This window comes from Chiloscyllium plagiosum, unplaced genomic scaffold, assembly GCF_037043375.1.
Source record: "Chiloscyllium plagiosum isolate Xiang-an unplaced genomic scaffold, Cpla_swu_hap1 HiC_scaffold_15, whole genome shotgun sequence".
NCBI classification, from domain to species: domain Eukaryota; kingdom Metazoa; phylum Chordata; class Chondrichthyes; order Orectolobiformes; family Hemiscylliidae; genus Chiloscyllium; species Chiloscyllium plagiosum.
This window is the reverse complement of record NW_028270153.1, coordinates 66,618,780-66,635,228: the sequence shown is the minus strand read 5'-3', so window position 1 is coordinate 66,635,228 and position 16,449 is coordinate 66,618,780. Positions and strand designations below refer to the sequence as shown.

General features: G+C 39.7%; 1 protein-coding gene across 2 annotated transcripts in view; it reads left to right on the top strand.

The window, feature by feature from the left end:
- Window positions 1-16,449, top strand: part of pcif1 (phosphorylated CTD interacting factor 1) — a 121,795-nt gene that overhangs the window by 5,754 nt on the left and 99,592 nt on the right. For both annotated transcript variants that reach the window (XM_087995004.1, XM_087995005.1), the window contains exons 2-3: window positions 10,248-10,394; window positions 15,102-15,226. In XM_087995004.1, coding sequence (XP_087851130.1) covers window positions 10,271-10,394; window positions 15,102-15,226 — 249 coding nt within the window. In that variant the 5' untranslated portion in view covers window positions 10,248-10,270. The remainder of the gene's footprint in view (window positions 1-10,247; window positions 10,395-15,101; window positions 15,227-16,449) is intronic.

Sequence of the window (16,449 nt, the reverse complement as noted above, 5' to 3'; positions counted from 1 at the left end):
AGTTGATTGAAAAATTCCTCCTGGGTTGCAGCAATGAAGGGTTCTGGTGGGTGTCTGAATCATCAGCTCAGCTTTGAGAAATGATTTTATAAGAGGTTCTTTCTCATCTGTCCTGTGGCAGTCTTACACATACCCCATGTAATTGTTTTCTAATTCCAAGAGCTGGGTTATGTGGCTGTTCTCCAAGAGCTTTATTTATTAAATTTAACCTATTTTTTTTCTAATCAACCTGTTCGAAAATGTTGTTTTATACCTCAAGACCAGGTGGGACTTGAATCTGGTGTCGTGCTTCAGGGGTGTGGACACTATTTCTGCACCACAAGAGGGCCCAAAGGTAATTGCAGATTTTGTGAAATTTGAATTCAATTCAATCTCCTACAGTGAGATTTGAACCCATAGAGCTGCATAAACTGTCTCCCAGAATGCAGTTTGTTCTTCTCAAATGCAATATTTTCGTTACTTTCAGGCAGTGGTCTTCAATTTGAAAAAATGTTCTCTTCAAAAGTTACATGATCTATGTACTGATGATGTATTGACAACTTATCTCGCTGTAGTGTTCTGGAAATATTTTTAGAATGTTCCAACAAAACAGGGCACGCTGATTTGTAAAATTATTAAAATAATTGAGCACATCAGAATCAGTTGGAAAAAAAAATACAAGTGAAAAGAGCAACATTGGGTTTGAATTAGTTGAGACTTGTGTAAGTTGAACAAAGTGGGCAAATTTTCCTTTCCATTCCATGAAAAGATCAGTTCCAAATGGGGAACAAGATTTGGATGAAATGGATAGGGGAACCACTAATTTCTTTCCAAGGACAAACCTTCAGCAAAGTTTGAAAATGTCATATGCTATGACAATCGTTTACAGGTTTTGTACCAGACAAGTGGTGTCATTGAGTTACAGCTGCATCATTTCTTTCAATCAGCTGGTGTTATTAATTTGGTCTCTAAATTTTAAAAATACTTAGAAATAACTGGTTTCTTTAATGTATTTTGCTGGAAAAGTAAGTTTGCAAAGGTATTAGGAATTGAAGCTGCTTTGAGAATATTTGGATGTAAGTAGAACTACGTATTACACTGGGGATCAAATGGAAGAGATTTTTCAAAAACCTATTTGCCAGTATTACTTACTTCAAACTCCAATATGGCTTTGACTTAAAAGGACCAAAACTAATGAGGTATAAAGAAGAAAAATACTCCATGCTAATTATTCCAGGGCTATAAAAAGAAATATTAGTTTGAGTATAAATTGGCAGTCGATCAGAAGTTTAAAAATACCAATGCTACATATCCAATAACTATTCCTGAAGTGCACGTGCGTGCACACATTTAAATTAAAAGTCAATTTGCTTCTTATGTATGTCGGTAGAGGCAACCACTCTTAATATAGCACCGTTACTCTACCAGTTTATTTGTTTACCGTTGGTGAGTTTTCAGTTAATGGTATATTTCAAGGATCCACAGATAATTTTTAGAAGTTGTTGCTACTACATTATCTGGGCCGGATGATTTTTGAGTCTGAAGACTGTTGGTGTGAACTAAAATGTGTTCTCTAATTATTGTAGTTTTAAATCATAATGTTGAAGATTCCTTCCATTTTGCAAGTTGGAGCTGATAATCATTCAGGCTGGTAAACTGTTATTTGTGAAGTGTGTTGATGACTTGGATGAACAAATGACCTGTTTTGTGGCTAAAATTGCAGTTTGTATAAACTTAAACAAGAAAACAAGTTGAGAGAAACGTGGAGTCTGAGTTATAGATTGTGTGAATCTGCAAAAATTAGTTTGGGGCCAGGCGGAGGAATGTGAATTGTCCACCTTCACAGCACTATTCGAAAAGCTAAATAATACTTAAATGGAGAGAGACTCCAGAATTCTTCAGTACAGTGTGATGAGTCTTCATGTGAATCAGAAACAACCAGCTTACAGGTATTTAGCAAGTGATGGTAAATCAAGTGCGACTACTGCTGCAAGGGAGATGAATGGACTTGTGGAAGATAATTTAAAGAAATTAAGTGAGCTTTTTTTGTTTAGATTACTTAGTGTGGAAACAGGCCCTTCGGCTCAACAAGTCCACACCGATCCGCCGAAGCGCAACCCACCCAGACCCATTCCCCTACATTTACCCCTTCACTTAACCCTATGGGCAATTTAGCATGGCCAATTCACCTAACCTGCACAATTTTGGACTGTGGGAGGAAACCGGAGCACCCGGAGGAAACCCACGCAGACACTGGGAGAAAGTGCAAACTCCACACAGTCAGTCGCCTGAGTCGGGAATTGAACCCGGGTCTCTGGTGCTGTGAGGCAGCAGTGCTAACCACCGTGCGACCGTGCTGCCATAAGGAAGTAGGCGGGGCTGGAAAGGTGCCAGGGGATGGGTGGGAAGGTTACTTGAAACTCCAAAGTTGAGGTCGTACCCACTATCTGTGTTCACCTATTACTATCTCACCATTCTGCTACACTCCCATCCCACCCACCTCCCCGCTTTATCTGTAGCTCCCCTCACCCCCACATCTAGTCCTGAAGGATTATACCTGAAATATCATTCTCAACAAGCCACCAATGATGAGATCCAATACTGATCAGCTCCTTTGCTTATTCCAGTTATACCAAATATTCAATAGTTCTCAGATTTGCTGTCATTTTATATACTTTAAAATGACAAGATGATTAGTGTTAATCATCAGAAGTCCATCCAAAGTTGCTCTTGAGATGGTAGTCATTTGGCCACCATGCTTAATGCTGTTACAGACTTCCAGCATTTTGACAGCTTTGGTGGAGATTTAAAAAAAAACAGGAAAGTTCAGTTGGTAATTTTTTTTTTTTGCATGCATTTCTATGACAACTGCTTTCCAAACTTGGACGTTTGTTGACTTCTGGAAGTTAAGTTTGTAGGAGGCTGATCAGTATTGGATCTCATCATTGGTGGCTTGTTGAGAAAGATGTTTCAGGTATAATCCTTCAGGACTAGATGTGGGGGTGAGGGGAGCTACAGATAAAGCGGGGAAGTGGGTTGGATGGGAGAGTAGCAGAATGGTGAGATAGTAATAGGTGAACACAAGTAGTGGGTACGACCTCAACTTTCGCGTTTCAAATAACCTTCCCACACATCCCCTGGCACCCTTTCCAGCCCTGCCTACTTCCTTCCATCCACCTAGTGAGCCTTCCTTCCAGTTACCAACAGGATTCATCCCTCCCATCAACCAAGCAGATTGTACCCACTACCTGTGTTCACCTATCACTACCTCACCATTCTGCTACTCTCCCCACCCCTCCCCTCTCTACCTGTAGCTTTCCCTACCCCCACATCTAATCCTGAAGAAGCATTATACCCAAAACATTGACTTCTCCATCTCCTGATGTCTGGGTTGCTATGCACTTCCAGCCTCTTGTTTTGTCTACTTTGGATTCCAGCATCTGTAGTTTTTCTGATAAGAAAGATGGCTACCAAGGTATGGAAAGTGTTCAGCATATTGCAATGTTTCCTTTGATATACCAGAGATGGAATATTTGGTTGAATGGGTGAGAATTGTTGCGAATTTATGATAAATGCATGTCTCTTGTATGCACAACTGAAGCGAGACTAGCTTGCAAACCTAACATTTAGTAGCAAAGGCGCTGCAGATCTGTAAACTGTAGGTCATGTTTATCAATGGTAGTCAGTTTAGTTCTTCAACTGAGGTGGCAAAGGATGAAGTTTCTCTTCTAGATGGTATTTTATACTAATGTTGAAGGACAGCTGATCTTTCAGGTGAATAAAGCTATCAGATTGTCAATAGTATGGGCAGCACAGTTGCTCAGTGGTTAGCACTGCTCCCTTACAGCGCCAAAGACCTGGGTTCAATTCTACCTTTTGGATGCCTGTCTGTATGGAGTTTGTGCATTTTCCCGTTGTCTGTGTGGGTGTCCTTGCCTAGTCCAAAGATGTGTAGTTTAGGTGGATTGGCTGTGCTAGATTGCTCATAGTGTCTGGGCGTGTGCAGGCTAAGTGAATTAGCCATATTAAATGCAGAGTTAGAGGTGGGTGTTGGATCTGGATGGGATGCTCTTCAGAGGGCTGAATTCACACCAGGGGTTCTATGATTGAATGAATGCCTTGCCTTCTTTGACTTCATTCCAGATTTTGAAGTCTTCTACTTAACATTTCATGACTGACTTGAATTTCAATTGGACAAAACTAACTGACTGAATATCTGAAATTAAAGCAACATGCTTGAGAATTATGTCTGGAAGCATTATGCACTGAGAAACATAGGCCTATGTTCTTTGTTGACACATCTCAGGTCAATTTCCTAAAATGTTCTGAGGGAGGACAAGGACAAAAGATGTGTGCTAGAGTGAAAGACAGGAAAAATTGAGCTGTTTAAAAGTTTGCAAGTTTAACTGTGTCCAGGGCCAAAAAGAATGTTGATGGGACAAGAAAGTAATCAAAAGATGTGCCCATAGCACAAGCAATGGTGACTGCACACAAATGAGAGAAATGAAAACACAAAGAGGCAACCATCAACTTGGGTGACAATGAAACTCCCAAGTTCAATTTGATATTACTGCCCTTGGCCTCCTGCTCTACTCCATTGAAGCTTGAGGAACAATATCTCCTCAGGCAGTTTCCAACCTTGACTCCATACTTTGTTCCGTAACTTCAGACTATAATCTTGATGTGCACTTTGTTTCCTTTCAACATGGGCTGGAGGGCCATCAGCTTCGTGAAAGACATTCTTTTATCTGCCTGAAGTCCTGAGTATTGCCACTTTGCGAGGTCCAGGACTACATGCTGAGGGAACATTTAAGCATGGGCCAGCCACAGCAAAAGTGTCATGAGAAAACACCACTTTCTAAATGTTTTCCACCATAGGGCACAGGGACTGGAAAAAACCTCTTGGGTTACACGTTAGGAAGAAGTGAACATTGTAAATATTAAATCTAATTGTATTTTTATAGTGCCAACTTTGGTTATGTGAATAAATTTAATCAATAAAGCATGCATTTGGAAAATAAATTTGTTGATTAAATGGTTTTATGCTTGATTAGATTGGAACTTGTGTGCAGGAGTAGGACATCTGACTCTTTAAACTTGTGGTAGCTGATCTGATTGTAGTTTCAACTGCACTTTGTCCCTCACCCTGTAACTCTTGAATCTGTCTTCTATCAAAAGTTTGTTTCTCATAGCTCAAATTTCAATGATTACGCCTCCACTATTTTCTGGGAAGCAAAATTGCAGTCTCCTTGCCCTCAGAGAAATTTGGTAATCTGTCTTAAAAATGGCACCACTTCTTTCCCCAATTCTCTCCTATAAAAGAGGATACATTTTTCTCTATGCTCTCTTTCAAATTCCCTCAAGCTTTGGAGTGTTTCAATATGAACATTTCTCATTCTAAATTGCAATGGGCAAAAGCTTAAACTGGTGAGCTTGTCTTCATAAGTCCTTCATCCCAGGAATGAGTTGGGTTAACCTTCTCAACTGGTTTCTAGTGCAGTTATATCATTTTTCTTGTTATGCATTGGACTCCAGATGTAGTCTTACCAAGCCTTGTACTGTAGCAGTCAGGGGAGGTGATGGCCTAATTATATTATCACTAGACTATTAATCTAGAGACCCAGGTAACATTGAGGCCACGTTAGAATTCCACTGTGGCAGATGGAATTTGAAATCAATAAAAATTTTGAACTAAAAGTCTAAGTATGACCATGGAACCATTGCCTACTATTAGGTTAAAAAAAAATCTGGTTTTGTGAATGGCTTTTAGGGAAAGAAACTGCCATTCTTGTCCTGTCTGGTCTACATGTGATTCCAGTCCCACAGCAATGTGGTTGACTCTTAACTGCTCTCTGGGCAATTGGGGATGGGCAATAAATGCTGACCTAACCAGTGATGGCCATAAGCAAAACTAAGATAGATGTAAGCAGTAAGACAGAGTTTTAACATGTTCCCCAACAGTAGGTTAAGAACTGGAGAAAATTCACTCCTATTTAACTAGCCCCTCCCTTCTGATTTAAGTTTGTTGGCATGAACCTTTTCATGTTCTGATAAACACAATTTTTTCAGTTCTAACAACTTGGATAGAAATTTTCAAACTCTGCTGACTTAGAAGCTCTTCAATGGAGGGGGCAACACTCCAAAAGCTTGATTTCAAATAAACCTGTTGGACTATAATCCGTGTTGTGTGATCCTAATAAGATTTCTTGTCATTCACTCCATGTAGTGACAGCACAATGTTGAAAAAGAAAATACATAATCTGGAATGAATTGGAAAACGCCACCATGCAGAACATGATGGTCCTGATCCAATAAGTGGAGAAAGTATTAAAGAGCCTGAAATATAGCAAAGCAAGGGGATTGGAGAACATTGCGCCAAAATGTTTCAAGTGTCTTTGGCCCCTCAGATTTTGCTGTTGAAGATGTAGTCTACTCCAAAAATTATTGCATTCCTAAGTCCAAAAAAGATTTCATGGTGGCAACCAACAACTGTGTACTTTGAGATCTTTGTGTTTTATCCTGCAACAACACTCTGGAATTAGAGATCATAGTGTCAGCAAAAAATTGTTTGCAAAGATACTTTTTCAAAATTCAGTTTAGGAGGTGACATGGTTATTTTACAATGCTAAGTTGTGTTAAAACCCCAACCCCATTTCAGTAAGATCCCTCTTTCTTACACTTAAATGACCAAGCCTACAAGTTCATCTGAAGTAAAGGATGCATCTCTGTGGCAAATGGAAGTCCTGACCAAGCAAAAGAGCTAGAATGTTCAAGGCTGGAGTATTCAGATGGGTCCCCATTGGGCAGATTATAGACTTCTTAGTTAATCATTCCATTGTTTATTGCTGTTAGCTGCCATTCTCTCATAATGTGAATACTCTGTAGTGATTAAAATGCTGTGTACATCTTTCCAAGCTCTCATGGTGTGGAAATAAACAGCCATTAAGTGCTCATAAGTTTCCTTTCTCAAGGGCTTCCCTTGAAATTTCTCAAGTGCTATTTAATTTTTAGTGGTTATCTTTTTATGCTCACTAACTCATTAGGTAATGCCGTCTCATAGTAACAATACATTCTGCTTTTCTGTTGATCTGTGGGATATTTGGACTTTTGTGAGAACAACATTAGAAGAATTTGTCGAGATCCACAGTCATCCACTCTCCATTAAACTTAAAGCCACAACATAGTACTTAGTTTGGTACATGTCAATAGGCATATGTCTTTTTTGAAATCAAAATAACTGCAAAGCACTTCTACACATGAAAAGCTATCACCCTACGTGCAACTTGGATGGACTGGTGAACACAGTTACTGCATGCGCAGAAATCTGGATCACTTTAACCAGCCAGTTGCAAACCTATTTACTGCATTTCTGGTTGCAAACTCTGGTTAAATTTAATAATTGTTTTTAGGTAGGAAAGAGCATTTGTTTTTCCCTCTTCCAAGCATAGTGGCTCCTGAAATTGCACAGCTTCAAATGAGAAGTTCTGCATTCATTTGTAAGAAATCAATTCCTTCAGTGATTCAGAGTTTTCTTAAATAAGTTAGTTGAATGCATTGAGCAGGTTTTAAACCTTTTGTTTTGTAGCCGCCTACTCCCTGCTTCCATGCTCTAAAACTCCTTCTCCCGCCTCACTCTTTGCACCTCCTTGCAGCTCCCACATCTCTTTTGCAGTTTCATCTGTAAGACTGCTTCGATACAGATCCTTCTTCCTCACTTTTCTTTAGCTCCACCCATCTTGCACCTTTTTTTGTTACTATTCCTCCATTTAATCCCTTGCCCATCTTTGGCTGATGCCCCTATCTAGACCAGCATGGGGAGGTCTTGGATCCACCATTAGTACCACAGCAAAATGTCGCCATTTTGTCTGTCTGTCTGTCTCTGTCCCATTTCCCAAATACTCCGCTGCCCAACTACCCACAGCTTTTGAACTGGTCCTGAACTTCCAGGTTCTGGCTATCGGCTGCTTGCTCCCTCAATACCTCCCTCACTGAATTTCCTACCTGATAACTCTTCTTCTCAGCTGCGGGCTTTCAACTTGGAGAGAAGCAGCCTGTTGGCAGCAAATGTGACAAAATAACAGCTTGTGTTTAGAGGAGCAGCTCCTCCCCATTCTTTGTAAACTCATACGTTCATAGACATGTACTGTACTGAACTATTAAAGCTAGCACAGGGAATTAACCTGTATTGTTTTCCTCCCTAAAAGGCATTAGTGAACCAGATGGATTTTTGACAATGGCTTCATGATCCGATTAGACTCAAGGTTCCAGGTGCTTATTAAATTCAAATTCCACTATTTGCAGTGGTGGGATTTGAACCCGGGTCCCTAGATTAACAGTCTAGCAATAATACCATTAGGCCATCCTCTTCCCTACCACTTTTAATTATGGGAAGTTGCCCATAAGTTCCTATGTCCTACAGATTCAATCTCTGTTAAATAATAGAAAGTATTACACAAAGACAGAATTGTACAAATTAAAATAGCTTTGTACATAGACACACATTAGGTTTATCTAAACTATGGTACCTGAGGTAGGGGATTAGTCAACACAGTGCTATTGTAAGGTGGTGTTAATCCGATATCTTTTTCTAGGAGAAAAATAATTCTTTTAATGGTGCCAAGCTTCCTGTATTTATTTCCACTGTTTTACTGTTTTTTGGGAACTGCCACTTCCAATTTTGTCTGATACACTTGTGAAACACCTGGTGAGGTTTACTACATTTAAAGGCAAACTGTTCTTGTTCTTTGATTCCAGTTGCCCTCTTTTTGGCTTGTAGAGGCTTCCTTTTCAGGCTCTGCTTTTTAAGTGTTATGACCTTGGCTGTTGTTACTGGACCAGGCAGATCCTAGTCAGGAATCTGTTTTAAGTTCCATGGTGATCTCTCACTGAAACATAAGCACGCAATGCTGCAAATTCTGTTTCAACAATAAAACTAAAGGTAAAGCAAAGGACCTAAAGTTTGAAAAGGGAAACAAAAAGCACCTTTTTGTATAGAACCCAAAACCCACTTCTCTCCGTTTAAAAAAAATAACGTCAGGATTTTAATCCCAACACTTCAGGTCTGGGGCAAACATCAATTTTCTTCAAGGTAATCTAATTCACTATATCTATCAATGTCTTCTCTGGAGCACTGCTCTATACTGCCATTCTGTACCAAGGACTTCACAGGACTGCCCTGCTCAAAGTAAAATGCACAGCTAAAAGTCCCTCTCTCTCAGCTATAGATATTTCTCCTGAGTTTTCTTTTTAAAAAAAAACACTTAACAAACACTTGAGGCGCCATTATTTACCACACTGGGTCACAAATGGTCTTAAAATTAACAAAAGTTAATTTAGTTCTCTCAAACTATTGACTCTACAGCCAGGCTTCAACAGAATTAGGAATGGCTAATTATTAGCCATTAATTATTAAATAAGAAATTATTGTAAATTGTTCTTAATGTAATTTATTAACTTCAGCCACAGAATCGTTTGGTTACTAACTCAAAAACCTAAACTCAAGCCAAATCATGTTAAAATTATGCATGTAAATCCTATAGTTTACATCATATAGTGGTATTTTTACAGATAAAATACATCTAGCTCCAAATGTTTACATTCCAACCATTGATTTGCAATTTGTCCCAACAACCAGATGTTGCTACATTAAAGAACGCATCAGCAGGATGAGTGGAGCCACTTTTACAGCTCTTCTGCTAGTAATCTATATAATTTAAAGCAGTAATATCTATCTACTTCCTGTTATCAGCTTTTCTTTGTTCCTGGCTTACAGTATTCATCTTTGCCAACTTTTTTTTATTCTCTCTGGATTCTGTGTCCACCTATTCGCTCACTTTATCTTTCTCCCACCCCACTATGTTCAGTATATATGCCACCTTTTCCTGGCTACCAATAGTTTTGAAGAAGGGTCACTGGACCCAAACTCTGTTTTCTTTTCACAAATGCTGCCTGACTGTTAAGTTTCTCCAGAACTTTGTTTTCGTTTCAGCAATATTGATTAGTTAGTTGTCAGACTAGAGTGTAGGATTCAAGGCCTGTGTTACCATTTCTTTAAAGGGCTTGTCACTTACATATTGTTATAGTTGCAATTTAAAATTTAAAATAGAAACAGTAAATAATTTGTTGGATTAACGGGATTCTACTGGAATTTTACGAGTTGTAAGTTTTACCAGCACAAAGCATCTCAAAGTTCAGCTCAAATAGAATGCCACCTGGATGTTTGGATACAAAGTGAGATGTAGAGTAACTCATGTTTTTGTCCATTTCAGGTTTCAGGACAGATGCAAAAGAAATGGCAAGTGAAAACCACAGTGGTCTGCAAGCGGACCCCACAGTTATCGTCCAGGGGAGTACAGCCAACAAGGGGCAGCCATCATCACCAAAGTCTGTCAAACCAGTGGTACAAGATTTATCAGGTGAGATTAATTCTCAACCTTTTATTTCTGATGTATATTTAATCGCTCTATATATAAACTGGTACCCCACCATTCACATCAATTTGTAGTGATTGTATTCACAAGTGATTTCTACACCTTTTGAGAGCAATGTAAGGTAGAGTTTTAGATGGAAAGATCATTATCCTGAAGTGAGCTTGATGCTGACTAAAGTGTTGACCTCTTTCCAAAGCCCTCGTTATTTGGATACAGATAGGTGATCAGTTGTATGTTTAGACTCATTTGCTACAGAAACTCTAGCTTATGTATTTGGATCTGGAGGTACAAGAAGAAAAGGGTATGGTAATTCTGATATTTGCCTATTTAACACAGTTAGACTTGGTCCCAACTCAAAGGAGAGCAGTTTGTTAGCTTTAATTGAGAAAATTTGTAGGAAGGACCAAGTGATCTGAGTTTTTTTTTTGAGGGCAGTGTTGTTTGGATGATCTTATTTGGTATGAGGGGTGTTGATGAATACGTCCATGTGTTTTGGGCTGATTAGTTTTGACCCTAGGTATCAGACATTTAATCTGTTTGCTGTCCCGTCTCAACGTGAAGATTGCCATGGAATACTTTAGCAGAGGCATTCTATTGGTATTCTGGCCAGTATTGTTAACCAACATCAATCAAATGCATCTTCCACAAATAATGGCATGATGATGAACAATGCTATGCAAACTATTCCTCTTGAAGTAACCATACCTCAGCAGCAGCACATATTGACTGTGAAGTGTTTTGGGATGCCTACTAGTTGTGAAAAGATGCTGTTGAAATTTTTTTTTTACGGTCAAGTGCCTTTTATTTTAAACAAGTGGTTGAAACCAATTTGTTAGTTTGTTGGAAAGGTCTGAGGGCAGGTCAGAAAATAGTATGAAAAGTGAGTGTCAATTGCAGAAAGTTCATTTTTGATTAAATTAGTTTGGGGCTTGGTTAATTACAGGCTGTTAGGACATAATCATTAAGATGAAAGTGGTGGTTCCCAAGTGCAGCTTTAAGTGGGATTTCTCACTTGCTGTATGTCTACAATATGAAGTATGGCTTGTTATGTGGCTAGTTTGTCCACATCTAGGTCCTGCAAACTGAAATAAGACAAATGATTGGAGTTTTTTTTAAGTGGTTAAGACAAAATATTGATATGACACTGGAACAACCACCTTTTTAAGGCCATAATCTTCATTGTTTTAGTCGTCCTATAAAAGCACATTTAATGGACTTTAGCAATATCTTCATGTACTGTGACCCCCTCTGTCTTTTTTTTTGTATATAATTTATTCAGAACTATTTCTTGTGAATCCATTCTGCCTCTGCTAAAAAGTCTTTTGGTTTATGCCAGTGTCTCGCAATCTATCATTTAAAATCATGAAGCATTCTGACTTGTAATTTAACTTTACCAATTTCTTTAAAACTGTTACATTCTGAAGAATGCATACCTGGCACCATTTGTGATCATGGCATGATTCACTTGGAGCATTGGCATTATTTCTTATGACTTTTCTCATGTGGTGTCTGTAGAAAACGCTCAATAAAGCCATATTATTGTAGATGAACAAATTGATGCAAAACTTATCATGTAAATAGAAATATAGAAGTAGACCATTTGGCCCTCTAACCTGCTTTGCCATTCTAGAAATTAGTTGATGATCAACCTTATTTTTCTGTGCTATTTCCATTTCCCTTGATGTCATTAGTAATAGAAATCTATTTTTATCTTGAGCAAACTCAGTAGTTTACCTTAATGCTTTGGATAAATGTAGGTGATATGATCAAGAAGTACTGAAGACTTGTACTCTGCAGTTTGCCATGTCCCTAGCTAAGCTGTTGTAATATAGTTACAACACTGGCATTTCTCTGGCAATGTTGAAAATTGCTCACATTCTTGTCCTGTACACAAGAAACAGGACAAATTCAACTTGGCATTTACCATCCCATCAGTTTACTTTTGATCATCAGCAAAGTGATGGAAGGAACCCATAATCAACACTGCTGTGCTGGTTGGAGTCATACCTGACATGAAAGAGGAGGGTTGTAGTTATTTGAGGACCATCATTTCACTTCTACAGGAGTTCCTTGGGGTAGTGACTGTGGCTCAACCATCTTCAGCTGTTTCAACCATGCCCTTCTCTTCGTAAGGTCAGACTTGGGAAGTTTGCTGATTGGTGCTGAATATTGTACAGTCACAACTCATCAGATGCTAAAATTATTGAGAATGGGGGACTTAAATGTGCATCATAAAGAATGAATTGATAGTGCCACTACTGAACTGTCTGATTCCTAAAGGTCAATCATCTCAGCTCCCGGACATTTCTGCAGGAGTTTCTCGGGGACCTAGGCCCAACCGTCTTCAACTACTGCATCAATTACCTTCCCTCCATGATGATTTTCAACGATTGCACAATGTTCACCAGCATTCATGACACCTTGGGCACCAAAGTAGTACATGTTAAAATGCAACAGAAGCCTGGATAATATCCAGGCTTGGGCTAACAAGTGGCAAGTGATAGTTGTACCACTTGGATGCTGCCTGACCTGTGCTTTTCTAGCACCACACTCTCATCTCTGTGCCACACAATTGCCAGGCAATGACCATCTCCAATAAGAGACAATCTAACTGCTACTTGTTGAAGTGCAATGGTGTTGTCATTAATGAAACCCCCACTATTAGCATCCTTGGGTTTACCGCTAACCAGAAATTCAACTGAGCATATAAATACAGTGGCTACAAGGGCAGGTCCGAGGCTAGGAATACTGCAGCGAGCAACTCATCTTCTGATTTCCCCATATCCTGTACATCATCTACAAGGCACAAATCTGAAATGTGATGGAATGCTCCCCACTTGCCTGAATGGGTGCATCTCCAACAACACTTAAGAAGCTTGACAAAGCTGACCATGCCCCCTCCCTCCACCATCAATGCTCAATAGCAGCAATGTATACTATTAACCCAAGATGCACTGCAGAATTCATTAAAGGTTCTTCAACATAACCTTCCAAACCCATGGCCACTTCCACTTAGGATAAGGGCAGCAGACACATGGGAACACCACCTACAAGTTCCCCTCCCAAACTTCTCACTATCCTGACTTGGAAATGTATCCTCTTTCCTTTTATGTCATTGGGTCAAAATCCTGGAAATCCATCCCTCAGGGCAATGTGGGTCAACCTACAGCATGTGGACTGCAGCAGTTCAAGAAGGTAACTCACCACCATCTTCTCAAGGGCAGCCAGGGAAGGACAAATGCTGGCCAAACATTTACCATTAGCCTGCAGCAGAAGGTGAGGGAACCAACAAAGGGAAAAACCTATTTGACATTAGCCTTCCTAATCTGCCTACCTCAGATCATTTATCTGTAAGAGTATTGATAGGAGTGATCACTTGGTCGTTGTGAAGGCAAAGCTCTACCTTCACATTGAAGATCCCCTCCATTGGCTTGTGTGGTACTAATGCCATGCTGACTGGGGCAGAATTCGAACGGCTGTGTGAAGCCCAAATTAAGCATTCATGAGGCGCTGTCTTTTGGCAGCAGAGAATTTTAATCAAACGTGATGCATATTTTCATTAACTGGCAATTCGGCCAATCTTGTTTGAGTGCAGGAAGATATGCAGCAGCACTAAGCGTACCTTTTAAAAATTAGGTGTCAGAATGGTGTATCTATACTACAGTACTGCTTGCGTGGCAAACTGTGGAGCAGCATGCAATATCCAGTCCTGTCTGATCCAACAAACAAATAATCCAAAAAGTGTTGACTTGAAGGTACAAAACTGGTTACTTGCATGCCATAAAGGGTACACAGAAGGTGGTTAGATTTGGTTCTGTATATTTTCACCATTTCGTAAGCTCCCCATTCTCACTTGCTGTGACAGCAGTCACTCCACACGTTTTATTCTGTACAACTTGATGCTGCATGGTGCTATCTGTGAAATTAAAGCTATGCTTCCTATCGCACCTTTTCAATAAGATTATACAGCTGATTTATGTTGGACATTGTAATGAGCGGTAGTTGTTTATAGGTCATTACTGAGAGAAAGTGAGGACTGCACATGCTGGAGATCAGAGCTGAAAAATGTATTGCTGGAAAAGCGCAGCAGGTCAGGCAGCATCAAAGGAGCAGGAGAATCGACGTTTCGGGCATAAGCCTGAAGAAGGGCTTGTGCCAGAAACGTCGATTCTCCTGCTCTTTTGATGCTGCCTGACCTGCTTCCCTTTTCCAGGTCATTACTGATACAGAATCAGTCATCCTGATAATTACGTTTAATGTGATAACTGACTTACACAGATCATAAGGTTTCAGTAAATTTTCCAGTTGATGCTGGATTGGATGATCTCAACCAGGTAGATGTTGGTAGCGCTGCAATTAGATATTAGTATCCTTGGTTGCATATGCAGAATGTCGGGTGAGAACAGTGTCAATTTTGACTCTTAAGCCACGATTGTGTCTGGTGACATTAGTTGTGAATTATCACTTGATGATCTCCTGAATCCAGCCAAAAATCATCCAGAGAAGATGGGATGCAGGTGATTTTAGAGAAAAAAAAATTGATGCCTTGGGAGGGACAAAATATTGATCTCGTCAGTTTTTCATTGAAGGCTACTTTAAAAGGTTGGAGAAACACTGGGCAAGGGAGCTTTGCAACAGTCTCGTAGTAGACTGTTATCAGGCAGAAATAAATTTGTTTGTGATTATTTTCAGATGAGCTGGTTCAGGCAGGATGGTCAAAGTGTTGGAGTAGAAGAGAAAACAGGCCATATTACTTCAACAAGTTCACCAACCAGTCGCTTTGGGAAATGCCTGTATTTGGACAGCATGATGTAATTGTGAGTAACCCAACTTTCTTTCTCTCTGTACCTTTCAGATCTTTCAGCTATTGTTCAAAATCATCCACTTTCCTATTTTTACCTTCTGACCATCCGTAACAGCTGTTGCTAATTGTTACACCTGTGATGACAGGAATGCATTGATGCACAAACTCCACTACTCCACACATCACAACATTAGTGTAAATATTTCGATCCAATCGCTGAACTAGCCAATTATTTCTTTTTATTACTGCTATGCAGAAAAAAAACAAGGCTTTCTGCACGCTTCTTTAATGAAATAAACACAGTTCATTTGTTATAAATAAAAGGCTGATCCCTTTAAAGCAAATGGCAAAGCTGGTGAACATTGAAGATATAATCTGGAATTAGAATTAGGTTCTCTTTTAATTCCAACGCAAGCAAGTTCATGCAATGCAAAAGGCAACAAAGACTGTGAAGTGATGACATTTTAAGAAGAAAACAAAAACCCACCTATTCAACCATTAGTCTGAAAAACAAAAAAAAACTCTCAACCAAGTGTCTTGCAAGGTTTGTAGCTCAGGTTGAGGTTTAGGGTGTAGGTTTGCTCGCTGAGCTGTAGGTTTGATATCCAGACGTTTCATTACCTGACTGGGTAACATCATCCGTGGCGACCTCCAAGTGAAGCGAAGCTGTTGTCTCCTGATTTCTATTTAAATGTTTGTCCCGAATGGGATTCCTGGGGTTTGTGGTGATGTCATTTCCTGTTCGTTTTCTGAGGGGTTGATAGATGGTATCTAGATCTAGGTGTTTGTTTATGGCGTTGTGGTTGGAGTGCCAGGCCTCTAGGAATTCTCTGGCATGTCTTTGCTTAGCCTGTCCCAGGATAGATGTGTTGTCCCAGTCGAAATGGTGGGTTTTTTTAATCAGTGTATAGGGCTACGAGGGAGAGAGGGTTGTGTCTTTTTGTGGCTAGCTGGTGTTCGTATATCCTGGTGGCTAACTTTCTTCCTGTTTGTCCTACGTAGTGTTTGTGGTAGTCCTTGCATGGAATTTTGTAGATGATATTGGTTTTGTCCATGGGTTGTACTGGGTCTTTTAAGTTTTAGTTTTTGTTTGTGTTGGTGGGTTTGTGTGCTACTAGGATTCCGAGGGGTCTTAGTAGTCTGGCTGTCGTTTCTGAAACTTCTTTGATATATGGTAAGGTGGTTAGGGTTTCTGGCTGTGTTTGGTCTGCTTGTCGTGGTTTGTTCTTGAGGAAT